Consider the following 21,409-nt stretch of genomic DNA (forward strand, 5'->3'; position numbering starts at 1 on the left):
CTCGTGATCCGCCCGTCTCGGCCTCCCAAAGTACTGGGATTACAGGCTTGAGCCACCACGCCCGGCCTTTTCCTGTGGATCTTAACATTACAATTAGTGTTTCTCTACAATGGCATATAGAGTAAAATTTTATTGGAGTGTTATCACTTAATGACATGAATGGGGCTTTTTGTACATTAATTGCATATACCCATGTATGAATGTTGCTTATTGCATTAACTCGAGTCCAGTGTGCTTTTTATTGATCTAAACACTGTGAAACCTTTGTATATGTTTGCATATATATATAAAATAGTGTGTATATGTACATGAATGAGTACTATAACAACGAGATCTTTATAGCAATCACTGAACAATTTGAACTTCTCCCAAATTACATGCCAAAATCACATTGTGACTTCTCATTCTGTTATTTTTGATAATTTTTCAACTAACAACTACCTGAGATTCTCCTTCAATTGTGCTCTAAATGAAAATGTTAGAAACCACCTCACTTGCAGAAGTATTTGTTACTCATTCAAGTTATTTACTTTCTTGTTTTCTAGGAGCTTCACAATAAAAAGCTGTACCAAAATTTATCAAGTAATTTTAAAATAAACTTGAAAGTTGTTTTCACAGAGAAGCACTTTGTGTAACAATATATAAAGACAAGATTAGGTTGCCTTTTCCTTTTGGTGATTATTTCCTTTGCTGTGCAGAAGCTTTTTAGTCTGGTGCAGTTTCATGTATTTATTTTTGTTTTTGAAGCCAAGCTTTTGGTGTGAAATCTAAAAAGATCATAAACAAGACCAAAGTCAAGGAGCTGTTCCCCTATGGTCTCTCTTAGGCATTACCTTTTGGGTCATACATATAGGTATTTTGTCCATTTTGAGTTAATTTTTCTATATGGTGTGAGATAAGGGTCCAATTTCATTATTTTGAATGTGAAAGTCATTCCCCCAGCACCATTCATGGAAGATAATATTCTTTCACCATAGTGTCTTCTTTGTGCTCTTGTTGAAACTAATTGTCCATATATGTTTGCATTTATTTCTGGGCTCTCTATTCTGTTCCATTGATCTACACTTCTGTTTTATGCCAGTACCATGCTGTTTTGATTACCGTAGCTTTTTAACATAATTTCTAATCAGGAAGTGGAGGGCATCCAACTTTGTTTTTCTTTCTCAGTATTGCTTTGGTTATTCAATATTTGTTGTGGTTTCAAATAAATTTTAAGATTATTTCTATCTCTGTGAAGAATTCCATTAGAATTTTGATAGGGATTGTGTTAAATCTGCATATTGCTTTGGGTAGTATGAACCTCTTAACAATCTCATATGTGAAATATATATGTGAAATAATACATATATAAGCTCAAATACACAGAGATAGAGAATGAAGGAGTGGTTCCTACAGGTGGAATGGGGAGAGGAAATGGGGAGATGTAGACCAAAGAATACAAAATAGCAGACATATGAGATAAACAAGTCTAGAGACCTAATCTACAGCACGAGAACTGAAGTTAATACAACTGTATTGTATTACGGATTTTTGTTAAATATGTAAATTTTAGTTACTTTGTTACTTTGTCACAAAAGTAACTGTGAGATGATAGATATGTTAATCTGCTTCACTATGGTAACCAACCTACTATCTACATTTATCTATGTGTCTCATAACATCATGTCATAAACTTCTAATATATACAGTGACACATATTTTTTTTAAAAAAATTATATTAATGTCATCACACTACACTCCAAAGCAATAATTTGAATTTGTGATAGAACAAAAACCCAATAAAATTCAACAATTTTTTACTGAAAAATAAAGACAAGATTAGGAAAATTGAAATATCACTTAGATGTTCACTAAAGCAATTTTTGTTTAAATGATTTAAGTGATTTATATTTTTATTCAATTTATAGGAAATAGTCATCATTTAATCTGATTAGCAGAATCACTCTTTGTTGTCAAATCAGTCCATCAAAATACTTTATATCTGAAACAGTCTGACTTCATTTTTCAGTTCAAGTAAACATGTTCATATATATTTTAAGAAATATTATAAATATACTGAAAAATAAATTCTGGTATATAATTTTAATAGCCAGTTTACTAGAAGCAGCCCTTTTAAAATCTTGTATCTTTTATATATTTAATCTGGATTTTAAGTTAGAATTTAAAAGAAATCTATATGTTGTTTCTCATTGATTTACAATATGCAGTGTAATTTGTATCTACGATTGTAAGTTATAAAATGAGAAACATGACAAAGGAAAAGATTTTCATTTGGTAAATGTGCATGCACGTATATGTATGTTAAACTCCAGTTACTGGCATTATCATCTAAATAAATAACAAATTATTTTATTAATTTCATAGACAGGAATATACAGCTAAAACTGATCATTCAGGTAGCTGACTTAAATTTTGTTTTGGCATGATAAAAGATAGGGAATACTAAACATTTTATAAGATAATGTAAGATAAAGATTGATTACAATTGGAATATTTAATAATATATAATTGAATAGCTATTGAATAATGAAATTGAACAATACTTTCTAAACCTAGAAGATATTGTGTATGTTTTTTATCTGTGGGTTTCAGCCAGTATAACTAAAAAATGTTGATATTCCTGAAAAACATTCAGTTACACTTAATATGTCACTCACCTGCACTGATTTGGGTATTTGAAGATATTTTCTATTTAAAGATAAATCCTAAGTATGACCATTGAGACAATACCTTGCTTCTCTCTCTCTGTTTCTGGACTGTCCCTCGAGAGCAATACATTCTTTTACAGAATTAATGGAAAATTCCCAACACTTTTTCAGCCCACTGTATACAATATATTTGATTTGTGAACAACCTAACCTTTCTAATGCCATAGTTCATCCTTAGAAGAAAGCCTAAGACTAGGACAAACAAACAGCATGACCGAAATAAAATGTTAAAGTGGATTTATGGAAACTTGATTAACTGTTTCTTTGTTTGGAGCCCTGGAATGTTTTAAACTGCAGGGTAATATTTCATAGTATGATGCTTGAGGGGTGAGCTGTCTTTTCTAACGTAAAAAGTGGGATTGGTGGAGAGAGGTAAGTGAGGGAACCTACTTGATACTATGAAGAGTGTGTATAGATTTGAGGATCTGAAAATTCCACCATTTTCTTTTTGCTTGTTGAGTGAATACATAAGATTCAAAAAGTCCATTAACCTTTTTCTTTTGCAGCTGTTGTGAGTGCCATCCCTGTGCCGACCCTAGAAAGTGCCCAGTACCCAGGAATCCTCCCGTCTCCCACCTGTGGATATCCCCACCCGCAGTTCACTCTCCGGCCTGTGCCATTCCCAACACTGTCAGTGGACCGAGGTTTCGGAGCAGGAAGAAGTCAGTGTAATGCATTTTCCTCTCTTTTTAATAAGAACAAATGAATAATAGCAAAGGTGTCTTGTGAAATGTGCTGCATTCTGACCTTCTTATCCCTTATAAAGGTTAATTTCCCTATGACTGTGGTACTAGAATGTTCCTTCCCAACACAGTACTTTGGATCCTAACTCATGTGCATTTGTACTGATTCCCTAGACACCTTTCCACAGCACACTCCACTGACAATACGAGGGGAAGTGGTGGGAAAACAAAGGTCAAGTGGTTCCATCGAACAATGATGTGATTGGTGCTTGAAATTAATATGTCCTATTAAATAGGAAATTACTAATCAAGTGATATCTTCCAACATATTTGGTATCTGTTGGTTATGTCTCACTGATTGCTGATGAACCAATACTTGGATGAATGCTTTAGATTTCTTTAATCAGGTAAGTGATACTTTTTCAGCTTTAAAAATTATCAGAAAAAAAAAGGATTTACAGGTAGTACTTCATTTATTTGAAGGAAGGTATGAAAAGAGACTGTCAAGCTATTATATACACCCTGGTGATTTCTACTGTGCCATTTGACTTTTTTTTTTTTTTTGAACACAGCATTTTAAAATCAGTTCTATGGCTTTCATCTCTTAGTTAAGAACAAGTGACTCAGCAGCTCATGTGAGATAGGATGTTTTGTAATAGATATGATAGTAACAACAATAAAATATATTTTTGAGGTAAGGTATATTTTTCCAACCAAACAGGGACAGCTCTAAGAAATCATAAATCGTCTAGCTATAGCAAGGTTAGAATTAAAAGGCATCAGAGATCTGCCAAGGGAGAATTAGATTTATTTTCTCTTTTCTCACTGCACATAATATCTACAGAATAGAGTTGTGTGCAAAAACTCGAGGAAAAATAGTTGCCCAAACTGCATCGAAGGGAATTACATGGGAAAGATGTAGAAAGTCTAACAACCAAAATGATCAAATCCCAAGACAACTGGAAATGGAATTCCAGTCAAAGAATTGTGAGCCCACAAGTGCCTTCTTCACTTCTAAAATGTAGCTCTCTGCAACAAAAAAAGACAAGTTTTAATGTTAGTTTAGTATTCTCCCTATTGGTCTGTTGTCTCCTACACTCTTTTGATGTCTTGTATATTCTCTGACTTTAAAGGGAAATATGAAAAGAATGTGCAGACTTTCAGGGGCTGAGGTGGGCAGATCACTTGAGGTCAGGATTTGGAGACAAGCCTGGCCAATATGGTAAAACCTTGTCTCTACTAAATTAGTTGGGTGTGATGACCCGTTCTTATAGTCCCAGTTACTTGGGAGGCTGAGGCATGAGACTCTCTTGAGCCTGGGAGGTGGAGGTTGCAGTGAGCTGAGAGTGTGACACTGCACTCCAGCCTGCATGACAGAGCTAGACTCTATTTCAAATTTAAAAAAAAAAAAATGTGTAGAATGACCTTTATCAGGTCTCTCCATCATGACTGGTACAAGCCAAAATTCAGGACTTTTAAAATTAGTAATTCACTATTTTTATTCATGTTGTGTTACTCATTTCTTGTCCCTTTTTTTTAAAGGCATAGTTTTCTTTTGAAAATTTATTCATTGAGGTCCAACATCAATTTACTCTTTCCTTTTTTCTCTTAAATGGGTGCAGTATGTGAAACTCTCTCTTATTGAATCACAGAGAAAATGATTCCAAAAGTTAAAGCTCAATGAAAATGAATAAAGGGAATCGGTTAGTATAAAATTTGTTTTTATCTGTGGTCAAAAGTCTCATGTGTGACTTGTGATTTTGACAGTGAGTACACTGGGTGTATGTGGGATAGGAGGCATGTGAGAAATATCTGTTCCTTCTGCTCAGTTTTCCTGTGAACCTTAAAAGCCTCTATAAATAAAATCTATTAGAAATTGATTGGGCCAGGCGAGGTGGCTTACGCCTGTAATCCCAGCATTTTGGGAGGCTGAAGCAGGCAGATCACAAGGTCAAGAGATCGAGACCATCCTCACAAAAAGGTGAAACCCCATCTCTACTAAAAATACACAAAAATTAGCTGCGCATGGTGGCATGCGCCTATAGTCCCAGCTACTTGGGAGGCTGAGGCAGAAAAAAAGAAAAGAAAAGAAATTAATTTATTAAAATATTTATTCTCTAGAAGATATTTTTATTTTTTAAAGTAAGGATTATTAAATAGAAGTAGTTATATGACAAAATGCTTAGTGATTTTTTAACTTTATCTAAAATCAATGAATGTTCTACTCCTGCCCAAAATTTTACAGATTTTTAAAATACATCTTTAGGCATTCATCAAGAATTTTTTGAACAAAGCTATGTGCAATGCAAAGGGACTAAGATCTAATATGTGTTCCAAGTGATTGCTTAAAATAAAAATAAATAACACTCACCCTCCTTTCTAGGAAACTAAATATTCTCTAAATCACTGTCAGAAACAATTAACTTCCCATTTCCCACCATTTCATATTAGTTTCTAAATGCCTTAGAGAACACTAGACATTCCTGTTCTCTCTCAAGCAGAAAACATTTCATAAATCCGGGTGGATATATCTTATTAGTCGCCTTGGGAAACATAGAAAGGCACACGTATTAAAAGAAAAAGTTGACTTTGCCAAGGTGGAAACTCTTTTTTCCTCCAAAGTTATCCGAAAGACCTTTTGAGTTTTATAAGAAATGAATCACTAAAGTCCTGTCCCAAAGGTCTGTGCCTTCTGAAGGCACAAATAAAGCTGAATTTCTCTCTGATCATAAGGAAAGAAAAGATATGGTATATACATTTGCAGTACATGTATTTGCTGACCTATCAGTAAATATTTATATAGTTGTGATGGACAAATATTTCCTCTTCTTAATAAGTAACTGCATTACTCCTCTTAGTCTCAATAAGCAAATGAGTTATCCCTAGGGAACAGTTTAGCTGCATTGTATTTGAAAACTTCAACCAATAGGTAGTCTTGGGGCCTCATTTCTACAAATCAGTACAAAATTGGTGCCCCCACTTTCTTGTCTTTGAAACAACTAGATGGTAGTGGAGCAGTTTAAGTGATTTCCACTTTTCCTTTTAGTTCTGACATTGTCTTAACTAGTGAGAAGTCTGGTCAGCTTTATTCATGCTATTTTTCTGCCTCTGTTCTCCCTCAAATGGAAAATCAACTAATAAATGAAACTTGACCTAGATAAAATGAGGAGTGCAATGGAGATCATGGATTATTCTCGAGGGTCTTTAAAAAAATCCAGGCTGTAAGAAACTAGGGTTATGTAACAACATTGCATCATGTCGTTCTTCTGAGATTAATGAGTGAACTGGGTTTCTAGAGGTGTTCATGTCTCAGTCTTTGCTTAGAGTTATTGGCTTGCTGTACTTCTATCATATTGTAGTTTTTAGAAAGAAGAAAAATCCTCATTTTCATTTTTGCAATATTTTTCCTAGTTATTTCATAGCAATTATTTATGTGTATTGATATTAATTACTATAAAGTACCTTGAGATTTGACTCTGCTGTGTAATTGCATGCTATTTGGACAACGAATTCTGACTATTTCATCATATAAAAACAAGTGCCGTGCTAGCACGTATTTGATTCTCACTCGATACTCTGAATTGCAGAGCAGGGGCACGTCATGGGCAAAAGCAGGTTTCTTTGCTTTTAGAGATCTTGGCAGAGCTAAATGTTATACCTGTAAGCCAATTTGTTTCACATAGGTGTCCTGAAGCTAGTGTCTGAACTGGACAAAAGTGCTCATCTGAAATGAGAGTATTTCACCAATGGAGCAGTTGCTGTTGTGTTTGTTAAAGGGTTTTTGCTGCCTTAAATGTCAGCCAGTTCCAAAAAGTATTTATTTTGCTCCACTTAAAATATAAGAATTATGAATTATATATGGAAATCTTATACTTGTTCTCTATATTCATTTTGAATACAACAGAAATTGCCCCTTAGGGATTGGTGATATATTCCATCTCGAGGAAGGGCCGTCTCACTCCTGTCTAGTACATTAGCCACTTTCCTATTCTCCGTATGTGGTACTAAGGATGGATTTTGCTAAAGAGGGGACCCATCTATGTAAAGCCATTTTTACTTCCATCAAAAGCCACATCATGACGTTTGCAGCCAGGATCACGGGGCCAGTTGAAAACTTGGGGATAGAAGACTAGGCATGCAGACAATTTTGTTTTTAGAGATGCTGATGAGGAAGAATAGCATTAAAGAGTAGGATTAGGAAAAAGAAAATTCAGTGACATAATCAGAATTCATGTGAAATATGAAAATTTTCAAAGTGAGAGACCGAGTTTCAAAAGACTAACAAATGCATGTACATTCTATTAAACTTACGATCACAATAATAATTTAGATTTCTTTTTTTTATTATACTTTAAGTTCTGGGGTACATGTGCAGAATGTACAGGTTTGTTACATAGGTATACACATGCCATGGTGCTTTGCTGCACCCACCAACCCATCATCTACATTACGTGTTTCTCCTAATGCTATCCCTTCCTTACCCCCTAACCCCCAAGAGACCCTGGTATGTGATGTTCCCTTCCCTGTGTACATGTGTTCTCATTGTTCAACTCCCACTTATGAGTAAGAACATGAGGTGTTTGGTTTTCTGTTCTTCTGTTAGTTTGCTGAGAATGGTTTCCAGCTTCATCCATGTCCCTGCAAAGGACACAAACTCATCCTTTCTTATGGCCGCATTGTATTCCATGGTATATATGCACCACATTTTCTTTATCCAGTCCATCACTGATGGACACTAGGGTTGGTTCCAAGTCTTTGTGCCGCAGTAAATATACATATACATGTGCATGTGTCTTTATAGTAGAATGATTTATAATCCTTTGGGTATATACCCAGTAATGGGATTGCTGGGTCAAATAGTGTTTCTAGTTCTAGATCCTTGAGGAATTGCCACACTGTCTTCCACAATGGTTGAACTAAGTTACACTCCCACAAGCAGTGTTAAAGCATTCCTATTTCTCCACATTCTTTCCAGCATCTGTTGTTTCCTGACGTTTTAGGAATGGCTATTCTAACTGGCCTGAGATGGTATCTCATTGTGGTTTTGATTTGCATTTCTCTAATGACCAGTGATTATGAGCATTTTTTCATCTTTATTGGCTGCGTAAATGTCTTCTTTTGAAAAGTGTCTGTTCATATCCTTTGCCCACTTTTTGATAGGATTGTTTTTTTCTTGTAAATTTGTTTAAGTTCTTTGTAGATTCTGGATATTAGTCTTTTGTCCGATGGATAGATTGCAAAAATTTTCTCCCATTCTCTAGGTTCCCTGTTCACTCTGAGGATAGTTTTTTTGCTGTGCAGAAGATCTTTAATTAGATCCCTTTTGTCAGTTCTGGCTTTTGTTGTCATTGCTTTTGCTGTTTTAGTCATGAAGTATTTTCCCATGCTTATGTCCTGAATGGTATTGCCTAGGTTTTCTTCTATGGTTTTTATGGTTTTAGGTCTAACAATTGAGTCTTTAATCCATCTTGAATTAATTTTTGTATAAGATGGAAAGAAGGGATCTAGTTTCAGTCTTCTGCATATGACTAGCCAGTTTTCCCAACACCATTTATTAAATAGAGAATCCTTTCCCTATTGCCTGTTTTTGTCAGGTTTGTCAAAGATCAGATGGTTGTGGATGTGTAGTGCTATTTCTAAGCCTCTGTTCTGTCCTGTTCGTCTACATATCTGTTTTGGTACCACTACCATGCTGTTTTGATTACTGTAGCCTTGTAATATAGTTTGAAGTCAGGTAGTGTGATGCCTCCAGCTTTGTTCCTTTTTGCCTCGGATTCTCTTGGCTATACGAGCTCTTTTTTGGTTTCATATGAAATTTAAAGTACTTTTTTTCCAATTCTGTGAAGAAAGTCAATGGTAGCCTGATGGGGAGAACATTGAATCTATAAATTACTTTAGGCAGTGTGGTCATTTTCACAATATTGATTCTTCCTATCCATGAGTATGGAATGTTTCTCCATTTGTTTGTGTCCTCTCTTATTTCCATGAGCAGTGGTTTGTAGTTCTCTTTGAAGACGTCCTTCACATCCCTTGTAAGTTGTATTCCTAGGTATTTTATTCTCTTTGTAGCAATTGTGAATGGGACTTCACTCATGATTTGGCTCTCTGTCTATTTTTGGCATATAGGAATGCTTGTGATTTTTGTACATTGATTTTGTATCCTGAGACTTTACTGAAGTTGTTTATCAGCTTAAGGAGATTTGGAACTGAGATGATGGGGTTTTCTAAACATACAATCACGTCTTCTGCAAACAGAGACAATTTGACTTCCTCTTTTCCTAATTGAATACCCTTTATTTCTTTCTCCTGCCTGATTGCCCTGGCCAGAACTTCCAACACTATGTTGAATAGGAGTGGTGAGAGAGGGCATCCCTGTCTTGTGCCAGTTTTCAGAGGGAATGCTTCCAGTTTTTGCCCATTCAGTATGATATTGGCTGTGGGTTTGTCATAAATAGCTCTTATTATTTTGAGATATGTTCCATGTATGTGTCCAGGAATTTATCAATTTCTTCTAGATGTTCTAGTTTGTTTGCATAGAGGTGTTTTTAGTATTCTCTGATGGTAGTTTGATTTCTGTGGGATTGGTGGTGATATCCCCTTTATCATTTTTGATTGTGCCTATTTGATTCTTCTCTCTTTTCTTCTTTATTAGTCTGGCTAGCAGTCTATTTTGTTGATCTTTAAAAAAAAACAGCTTCTTGATTCACTAATTTTTTGAAGGGTTTTTCCTGTCTCTATCTCTTTCAGTTCTGCTCTGATATTAATTATTTCTTGTCTTCTGCTAGCTTTTGAATTTGTTTGCTCTTGCTTCTCTAGTTCTTTTAATTGTGATAGTATGGTGTTGGTTTTAGATCCTTTCTGCTTTCTATTGTGGGCTTTTATAGCTATAAATTTCCCTTACACACTGCTTTAAATATGTCCCAGGGATTCTGGTACATTGTGTCTTTGTTCTCATTGGTTTCAAAGAACATCTTTATTTCTGCCTTAATTTTGTTATTTACCCAGTAGTCATTCAGGAGCAGGTTGTTCAGTTTCCATGTAGTTGTGTGGTTTTGAGTGAGTTTCCTAATCTTGAGTTCTAATTTAATTGCACTGTAGTCTGAGAGACTGTTATGATTTCTGTTCTTTTCCATTTGCTGAGGAGCATTTTACTTCCAATTATGTGGTCAATTTTACAATATGTGTGATGTGCTGTGAAGAATGTATATTATGTTGATTTGGGCTGGAGAGTTTTGTAAGTGTCTATTAGGTCTGCTTGGTCCAGAGCTGAGTTCAAGTACTGGATATCCTTGTTAATTTTCTATCTCGTTGATCTAATATTGACAGTGGGGTGTTAAAGTTTCCCACTGTTATTGTATGGGAGTCTAAGTCTCTTTGTAGGTCTCTAAGAACTTACTTTATGAATCTGGGTGCTCCTGCATTGGGTGCATATATATTTAGGATAGTTAGCTCTTCTTGTTGCATTGATCCCTTTACCATTATGTAATGGTCTTCTTTGTCTCCTTTTATCTTTGTTGGTTTAAAGTCTGTTTTATCAGAGACTAGAATTGCAACCCCTGCTCTTTTTTTGTTTTCCATTTGCTTGGTAAATCTTCCTCCATCCCTTTATTTTGAGCCTCTGTGTGTCTGTGCATGTGAGATGGGTCTCCTGAATACAGCACACTGATGGGTCTTGACTCTATCCAATTTGCCAGTCTGTGTTTTTTAATTGGAGCATTTGCCTGTTTACATTTAAGGTTAATATTGTGAATTCGATCCTGTCATTATGATGCTAGCTGGTTATTTTGCCCATTAATTGATGCAGTTTCTTCACAGTGTCAATGTTCTTTACGATTTGGTATGTTTTTGCAGTGGCTAGTACTGGTCGTTCCTTTCCATGTTTAGTGCCTCCTTCAGGAGCTCTTCTAAGGCAGGCCTGGTGGTGACAAAATCTCTCAGCATTTGCTTGTCTATAAAGGATTTTATTTCTCTTTCACTTATAAAGCTTAGTTTGGCTGGATATGAAATTCTGGGTTGAAAATTCTTTAAGAGACCTGGCGTGGTGGGTCATGCATGTAATCCCAGCACTTTGGGAGGCTGAGGCAGGTGGATCATGAGGTCAGGAGTTCAAGACCAACCTGGCCAAGATGGTGAAACCGCCTGTCTACTAAAAATACAAAAATCAGCTGAGCATGTTGGTGGGCACCTGTAATCCCAGCTACTCACGAGGCTGAGGCAGATAATTGCTTGAATCTGGGAGGCGGAGTTTGCAGTGAGCCAAGATCATGTCACTACACTCCAGCCTGGGCAACAGAGCAAGACTCCATCTCAAAAGGAGAAACCAGTCCAAACTGTCTGCAAATTCCAAAAACCAGAATGCCTCTTCTCCAAAAGATCACAACTCCTCACCAGCATGGGAACAAAACTGGACAGAGAATGAGTTTGATGAATTGACAGAAGTAGGTTTCAAAAGCTGAGTAATAGCAAATTTCCTCCAAGCTAAAGGAGCATGTTCTAACCCAATGCAAGGAAGCTAAGATCCTTGAGAAAATGTTGGTTAGATGAATTGCTAACTAGAATAACAAGTTTAGTAAAGAACATAAATGACCTGATGGAGCTGAAAAACACAGCACGAGAACTTCGTGAAGCATACACAAGTATCAATAGCTGAATTGATCAAGCGGATGAAAGTATAGTGTAGATTTTATTTCAAAAATGCAGAAAAGGCAGAAAAGAAAAAATTGAAAGAAGGAAGGAAATGAAACATCATAAACATATTATTGTCCCTTTAATGGCTAAACCGGTGTTTAAAATATAATGTGGGTTAATTACAATCCATCTTCAATAGAGAGAATTATTTAAGGCAGATTTTTGAGGAAAATTGTGAAATTTCTTTCCCTGGATGAATATTTTTAATGTGGCATTTATAGACCCTTTAATAAAAAGCTGGCCCATTGGAGATAAAGGAGGAGCATAGAGAAACAGCCACAGGAACCTCATTTGTGAAATGCACAATTCACAGAGGAACACAGAGACCAGTCTAGTGGAAGCCAAAGCATTTTCACTTTCCCAGAACTTCTCCTGTGAAATTACAAACCCTTTCTGATGAATAATTTTCTTCAACCCAACAATTATCTTGGGAACCCTTGAAAGAGCCTGCCTTTCCCTCCTAAGCAATGCCTGCAATCTAACATTTCACAAGCATCCTCTGAGACCTGTGACTGGAAGGAATTGCTAGCAAGGAGGCCCACATTAAGGCAAACTTTCTTATGGGAACAAAGAGGAGAGGACTTGATGTCATCTCTCTCAGGCCAGTGGCACAAAGATACCCAAAGTTGGGTCTTGGCTAAAAATTGACCATTGTTCATATTCTCCTTTAGACTAAATGAGTCCAAAGTTAAACCTAAGTAATTTGCATTGTCTCTAGAACTACACTCACAAAAATCTCATTATATGACACTGTTTGAATACAAACACATAAGTGTTCCTCTCCCCTTTACAGTCTTAAAAGAAATTTAGTGCCTTGTGTAACACCTACCCAAAGCCTCGCATCTGAGAGCCAACGTCACCAAGGATTTGCTGGTTTGCTTGCAGCCCTACACATTATCCTTAATAGTGTGCATTCATTTGCTCTTTTTTTCTTCTTTGGTAGGATTTCCTAGCCTGGAAATAAGGCACTTCTCTTCAAACTCTTTGGGATTCTCTCATTTGCTGCCTTGATTCATTTCCCTTGTTCAAAGAAATCTTTTATCAAGTCTCTGCCTGTATTTTGGCTCTGATTGTTGTATGTCTACATCCTGTGCTCAGCCAACCTTGTATCTTTCTACCTTCATCTCTGAATGGGATAAGCCTGGAGGCTGCTCAGTGACCCAGAAGACCTCTAACCCCTTCTGAATATAGAAGAATGAGTATAGATACCTTCTGAAGACACATTTCACTTCTGCATAACTTTAATTCTATGTCTTGATCTTTTGTATCTTAAATCTCTATTCCCTTCAGCATTATCAGATTTTCTTTCTATTCCTCTGCACTTTGCTGACCTCATTGAGCCTCTGGGAGACTTGTCTCAAAATTATCTCACTAATTATCTTGAAATATTTCCTGGTTACAAATTCTCTTTCAAAAGCAAGATATTATCTTCTATCACCACATTTTGATTTACCTGACAAAAATTTAATAAGAAATAAGTCATCAGAAAAAATATTTTATTAACACTTAAACCTACTATGCAGCTCGTTTCACTTGCAGTTTAACCTGGACTTGTTAACTTTGAATATGAATGAATAGTTCAAGTTCACTCACTGTCATTAACAAGAGAAACTTCTTTGAAAACATTTTATTCTGTCTTACCTGTGTTCTCTGAAAAAAAAAGTGTATTTCCATATATAAAGCTTTCCAAATGCCCATAGGCAGTCACAGTAACTGTGCAGAACCTCTTCAACTACTGTAATCTGCCTGCAAATTACAAGGTTTACTATCAAAGAGGAAAAATTGCAATTCTGCATTCAGGCAACTTGTTCTGGCAGAGTCATCTCTCATACAACTGTTTAGCTAGATGTGTCTCCATTTTGTTATGGAAGATAATGATAGTGGTTATTATTTGTATCATTTTATTAGCAATGCCTCTGAGCATCCTGTAACTCTGATTTGTTTGACAGTTGACATGGCATGTTTAAATCACAGAAAAATTGGCATATTGGCTGGTAGAAAATAATGCAGCGGTAACAGGGTTTGGTACATTGAATTTCACTGACATTGCAGCTTATGAAAGGAGAAATAACTCTTTTTTCTCTCTTCATCACTTATGATTAGAGGGCCCAGACAGTTCAGGCAACATAGTCAGTGCTCAATGTATTTTACTACTCTTCCTCAAAGATAAATTCCTGTCCTGCTGGATCTATTTCTATTGTTTAAAGGGGAAGTGCTATCATGTTGCATAAGTATATGAAGGTAGAGGAATGAGAATGTTCATAACTTGGAGAAGAGACTGACCACATCCTATCACATCTCTCTGAATGGATTCAGAGACTCTTCCAGTGACTTAAGGAAAACAGACTTTGTCCAGGAATAATGAATGACTTTTCTTGTCTCCACTGCAGCAATGAGTGAAGGACCAACTACCCAACAACCACCCATGCTGCCCCCATCTCAACCTGAGCATTCTAACAGTGAGGAGGCACCAAGCAGAACCATCCCCACGGCTTGTGTTCGACCAACTCATCCACTCCGCAGCTTTGCTAATCCTTTGCTACCTCCACCAATGAGTGCAATAGAACCGAAAGTCCCTTACACGCCACTTTTGTCTCAGCCAGGTAAAGTACTCGATTGTTCACTTTTGAAATTCATATTATTGGTGCCTCTATTTAAGTGCATGAGGGTGCTTGAAAAGGCCTAGAAGTCATATGTCTTTTCAATGTTGATTACATGCCCAGTGTGCTCATTTTTGTTACTGATGCTTGTAGTATAACCCTTAATGACCCACCTCCCAAGCAGTTAATTGGTTGTAGGTGCTTTTCATCCCTTTGGAAAGTTGTCCATGAATCCTGGAAGCCAGTCCACCATTTTTAATATGTGCTATAAGGTGTGCTTGCTAGAGAATACTGGAAACATTCCTGATTCCCTAATTTCATTCTGCCACATGAGTTCTAAGGGTTAAAGCTAGACTCCAAGACTAGATGTAAAGGTATAAAGATCTCCAAAACCACTTTTTAGAGAAATGGATTGGATCTCATAATTCTTCTTTGTGCCTTTCAATAGTCATTTCTCAGGAGTTCTTACATATTTCAGAGTACTAGGCCAAGGAATGTCAGACCAGTGTTGAGTACAACTCAACTAATTTTAAAAATGAAGAAACTAAAATTTAGATTGATAGAAAGCAACATATCTATGGTCCTTTCTAAGAAAATAAGATGGCAGGGATGGGAAATGAGTCCCAGATTCCCAAAGCAGTATTGATTTTATTGCTTGGCCTAGTATCCCAAAGGGCTGAACTTGAGCTCCATTTTGTTTTTGTTAAGGATTGTGGAGGGAGAGAGGGAGTGTATCACAGAGAGGCAGAGACAAAAAGAGATTGAGGAAGAAAGAGGAGGAGGAAAACAAGAAACAGGTAGAATGAATAAATCAATAGATAAGTAGATAGAGATAAATAAATATTAGTACTTAAAATTATTTGAAATATTAGAATAATTCTTAAAACCCTCAGTATATCAGGCATAAGACAGTACATTTCAGTAGTTCTAAGTAATCTGAGATGGCCTCCTTAGCACAGGCAGCCGAACTGGGTTAATCTACATTATGCTAATACATTTGACTACTTTTTTGTTACTCAGACCTACAATAATTTATTTTGTTGCATTAGTACACGAGCCACATAATAACTGTAAAAGCTAGAAAAATATGATTGTTTATGAGGCGTAAATGTTATTTTATATTAAGAATGTATCTAGTTGCTGAGATGACATTAGTTGATTTGTACACATCACCTCTGATGTTCTCAACATTTACATGATGTGCAATATGTATACTCAGCTACGCAGCCCCTGGGAGGTGGGGTGGAGCATGAAGGCATGTAGGATTCCATTGGTTGGAATTCACGTTCCACTATGGAGTCTCGCTTGACACATAGGCTCAGCACATGTCATGATTTCGTTCTACAGGAGATAGCACTTCTCAACCCAGCAAATCCCACATAGGGACTTAAAAAAAGTCTGTATTGCCCAAGCCCCTCTCTCCACCCTCCCATGCATACACACTCCACGCACACACACTTTATGCGGAGGATTTGCTACTTTATATGACCCCAAAACTATTAAGTCTTTGATAATTGAGGCAGAGACAACTTGAAGCAAGAGCATTCATTTAATGAAATTCTGGTGCCAAGAGTATGCTTCCTTGTGATTTCTGGCTGCTTCTGTTTCCCCACTGCAAGCACAACCCAGGGAAATAGACCTTGAAGGAAACTAGTATTCAAGATAGTTGACAGGTTAATTGCAACTGCTAACAATAACTAGCCTTTAATGCACAGGCCTGTAGGACAGGCATGATTCTGAAGGCTTATGACATCTCATTTGATCCTCTAAACAACTTTGTGAGGTAGCTACTAGTCTTAACCCCATTTCATGCACAAGGAAACTGAGGCACAGATAATTTAAGTAGCTTATTTAAGTCTATAGCAAGTAAGTAATGTATCTTTTCCTTGCTCTTTTCAACTTTAGAAAACCTGGGTTCTCAAATTTTAGAAACTAACTTGTGCCTTTTATTTTATGTCTAATTTGTTTAATGAGAAAAACAAAGACTAATAAAACTACTAAGTCATTAAATTAGTTGAATCATTAAAAGAAAAAATCAAGAAACGTCTTAAATAATTCTGGACTGAAGAATATATTTTCTCATCAGATTTTGATGAGGAAAGGTAAGAGCCTTAACAATTCTATAGTAAAGAGGACCAATTTGATAGCAACAAAAAGTAAAGTGCAGTTGCAGCAGTTTATGCTGTTAATATTTCTCTCTGCTTGCAAGTAAAAATTTTAAGAATAAAACACTGAAAATGACATTCTGGAGGCTACTTTATATGAAAAATTTTACTACACCAGTGATATTTAGTTTGGGACACAAGATTTGGAAATCAACCTATGCTCTGGAGTGCTACAATACCAAAAGGATACTTTTTTAAAAAAAGAAGATCTGATGATTGATAGATGGAACAGAGAATTGGCACTTTTTAACTAGTTATTTTCTTCTAAGTACATTAATGCCAAAGCTGCCTAAAGCAAAATCTGATATAACGCAGTATAAATTAGTGGATTATGTCCTTCATAGAAGGGAAATAGAATCAGTTGTGCTGTTTCTGTACTAATTTCATCAAATAATAAGCATGTCTGAAGAGCCAAAAAAAATTCTCTGATCTAGTGGCAACCAGGCAAAATCTCATTTTTAAAATTTTCATTGTACACTTAAGAGCCTTCTTTTGTTTTTATTTTTGAACTTTTTCTCTCAAGCCATCTCTTCTTTCCTATTTTCAGATATCTCTGGCTAGAGTTTTTGTTTGATTTTATGTTTTTTATAGCTCCTCTTTAAATGCCACTCTCCCCCACTCAACTTGAGGCATGCCCCGCCGTCCCTTTGGAATTATTAAATTCCTATTTCTTTCGTGTTTCTCTCTTATTGTCTTCCTATGATTCCTATTCATTTCATAATGCCTTACCTCATGATTTTCAAATAAGTTCTCCCTGCATTGCTCCTGACACATGGTAAATAGCATGCTTTTTAAAAGGGCTGATGTTTACTTATTCTAATAGAAAAAGAAAATTAGCAGACTGACAAATGTATTAGCTGTGACATTAACTACTTGCTTCTTAGACTTAAAGATGAAATACTTAGCGCTTTCAACAAGTTTTAATTCTAAGAAAATCATTACTTTAGTCAAACTGATTGATGAAGTAAAGTCATTCTCTTGTCAGCTTTTTTAAAAAAAATACCTCAAATAATTTTACTGTGGATTTCACAAGAAAGGACTGCATAATTAGTGATGAATTTATATTTACTTACCGTAAGTAATTACTTTAGAATATGGTAATGTGGGGCATTGCTCTAATTTTTAAAGATCATGCTAAATGAGAAACTTCTACTTTGAAAGCTTTGAGATTGGGATCAAGGAAGAAGCTCTTTCCCCACTCAAATTCCTGTGTGTGAATTTTCTTTTAAATTTATTTTATTTTAGGTTCTGGAGTATGTGTGCAGGATGTGCAGGTTTGTTACATAGTTAAACGTGTGCCATGGTGGTTTCCTGCACCCATCACCTAGGTATTAAGCCCCGCATGTATTAGCTATTTTTCTTGATGCTCTTCCTCTCTTCACCCTACCCACTGACAGGCCCCAGTGTGTGTTGTTCCCCTCCCTGTAGATTTTCATGGTCAACACAATCAGTCTGTGCCTTAGTTTTCCTCCCATTAAGGCACACAGAGCTATTTTTGCAGCAGTTTTACATGAGTCTAGGGCAAAACGTATTATGCAGTAATAGTCTCCATGGGGTTGCAGAGCATTTCGCAATATTTTTATAGTAAGCGGTAATTAGAAAGCCATTCTGTTGTCATAACGACTGAAATTCTGCCTACCTGAAAACAGATTCATTTCCTCATTTTTTTTCTCCCACCTGCTGAGTTAAAAATGTAGCTTACAAGACTCTAGGGTATTTATGGTGTTTCTTACAATTTCATCATCACCTTATAATAGAGTGCTTCCATCTTTTAATGCTTTATCTATAGACGTGAATAACTGTGAGATCTTTACACATTTCATGGAGGCTGCAGTCACCACACTTTGCAAATCATAAATGTAGACATGGAAGTGATTTGGCTTAGTCCCCTTTCAGGTTACATAGAAAATGTCTGATAGAGTGTTGGGCTTATTGCATTATAGATCTGACCTAAATTTTACAAAGGGCCAAGATAGGGTGTGTGGTTTTTTTTCTTCTTTACTAGTTAAAATTCCTTTTAGCTGTGGAATGATCAGCTGCACTTTAAATGAACCTGGGTTAGGAGACCATTTGTCTTCCAGAGATGTAACTCTAAAGGGAAAGAAAATGTGATCTCTTAAATAGTGGCTTTTATATCATAATACTCTTTTATAACATTAGCCCCCTGGACCTCTTGAAACTTTGTAAAACTCCATAAGTACTATATTTTCCTTCATTTACACATTGCATTTTACACACATATATTTATAAAAGCAAAACTCCACAGCATTCTGATCTTTTCCATCTTCAAGGGATCAATATGTCAGTGGACATGACAAGACCAAAACTTACTTCATTGTACTGCGAAATTGAGTTTGATTTTCCCCGTGCAAATTGTGGCATGTGCTTCAATTTGTCTGAAGACTGAGGACAAGGAGTGGGTGGAGGTGGCTGACAGTGGACAGAAAAAACGTTTGATTTATATTTTATGGATGGTTAGGAAATCATGTATTCCTGCTGTAACCTGATCTTCTTGGCAGGCCTTATTTCAGTAAATCTGCTATCACACAAAACTGCCAATAAATTACTATAATGCATTAATACAATTGCTTTCCCTGAGCCACTCGTAGGCCGCCATTGCGGGTATTCATCAAGAATACCACACAAATGTTCCATTCTGCTGAAATCAGGCAGAGGTCATGGGAGATCAGACATCCTTTACCAGGTGACACAAGAGGGTCATTTTAAAGGCCAGTCAGATAGAATAAATCATTGGCACAGCTAAATAGGAGAGATGTGTTGATTTGGTGTTATTGAAGCCAATACGTCCAATCAATGCTACAGTGGAAAATTACACTATATCTTTTTACATAAGTTGTGTCTCATGTGAAAGCTATCTGTGTGGCTTTTTGGTAGACATCTCCTTGAAATTTTTTCTGTCCTCACTCCTAACGGATTGTAATAGGTGACATTTGCTTCAATTTGGTCTGGTCATCCTAAATTTTCCATTGGTAAAATGTAATTAGGGCAAATTTGCTTTAAGTATCAATAATGTTTGTGACTCTGGAACCTACTTGGTGGTTTAATAAATTAGTATTTCCTCTACTATGAGGGTTTAGTAAATAAATATTAATAGGAAAAGAGCTCTGTTAATTGCCCAGAGGAGAGAGAAATAATTTCTAGAAGAGTCATTATGAGTAAGCCATGTAATTGATGCCCTATTTATAAGTGACAAAGCAGAGGCCTAAGAAGGTTAGGCAGCTTGCCCAAGGTCAACAATTGAGGTAACAGCCAAACGTAAAGAATTTGGAGAAATGTAACTTTGAAAATAAAGGATTTTACCTAGCTTTTTTTTTGTGATGTTAACAGTTATTCTTAGAGTGACTTTTTCCTCCCTAAAATGGGTCTTCTAGGATCCTAATAATTAAATAGTCTTTAGGAAGAACTACATCAGGTAGGTTAAGTCATTTAGCTGAGTGTTTGAGTAAACATTTTATTCCTTTACGTTGGCATTACATGGAGAGATGTTATAGCAAAAGTAGCAACTAGCTGGAGCACTCTGGAATAGCTGCCATCTGCCTTCCACTCACCTGTCCAGTTTGCCGAGTATCCCTCTGTGGTAAGGCAGGAAGCCAGGGGCTGACATCTGACATCTGTTGCTGTCACCACCACTGATGGCCAGGGCTTTGGAAGCCAACTGAAAAATAAAGATGAGCATATAAGAGTTTAAGGCATGTGGGATTATTACTCACAGTGAGAGCTGGAGAGTGTGACCATAGGTCAATGAGAGCGAAAACTGAACAGCTTGTATTTTAGGGAGGGAGTGAATGACTACAGTTGAAAAGTTTGAGTCCCTTTTTTGAAAGGTTTGCCCAATTATGAGAAAATATTGCATCAAGAATTGTTAGATCATATATGAAATTGAAGATAAGTATCAACCTAATACAATGAAACTCTGAGTTTAAAGTATTCAGTGGCCATCCAGATAATCATAAGAGAAAGTTAAAAACAATGTTTTCAGAACTTTGTAACCTAATAGAAAGGTAATTCGAAACATGTATGTTACAAAGAACGTCCTTGGATTATACTGCAGAGTGGGTGGCCACATGAGTGACAGAAAGAATAGCGAAGGAAAGGTGGGCAGTAGGTTGTTTTCAAGGCAGTAAATATTCCTTTTACATTTCTTATAAACTTGATAGGTCACATGGTTAACTACTGCTGTATAGATTTCGTTGTTGTTTTGAAATATTTTGAAAATAAAGCATCTTTTTAAAACTCAGCTTACACAAAAGTTATAAGGTTTATGCTTTATACTTTGTCACCTTTTTATAGTTTATAGAAGACATTTCCAAATAAGTGTATATCTGCCTGAGAAGTAACTTTCATCAGCATTACCGATACAGAGGTCAATATTTAGAGAGGCTGAATACCTTGCAACTTTTCCAGGGTCATGTGTCATTATTCTTAGGACCTTCATCCCCACCCTTACATATGGTGGACACTCATATGTTAGTTGAATTGGTCAGAATATAATAAAATAATAAAGGTGAGAGCCAGAATTTGACTTCAGTTCTTCAATTTCAGGT

At 36.2% G+C, this 21,409-nt stretch overlaps 1 protein-coding gene across 1 annotated transcript in view; it reads left to right on the forward strand.

Annotated features, from left to right (window-relative positions):
• The window catches only part of LOC105534661 (netrin receptor DCC), a 389,147-nt gene that overhangs the window by 337,459 nt on the left and 30,279 nt on the right, over window positions 1-21,409 (forward strand). Inside the window, exons 19-20 of the mRNA XM_011973437.1 lie at window positions 3,215-3,376; window positions 14,470-14,682. Coding sequence (XP_011828827.1) covers window positions 3,215-3,376; window positions 14,470-14,682 — 375 coding nt within the window. The remainder of the gene's footprint in view (window positions 1-3,214; window positions 3,377-14,469; window positions 14,683-21,409) is intronic.

Source organism: Mandrillus leucophaeus, unplaced genomic scaffold (assembly GCF_000951045.1).
Source record: "Mandrillus leucophaeus isolate KB7577 unplaced genomic scaffold, Mleu.le_1.0 Scaffold1375, whole genome shotgun sequence".
Lineage (NCBI taxonomy): Eukaryota > Metazoa > Chordata > Mammalia > Primates > Cercopithecidae > Mandrillus > Mandrillus leucophaeus.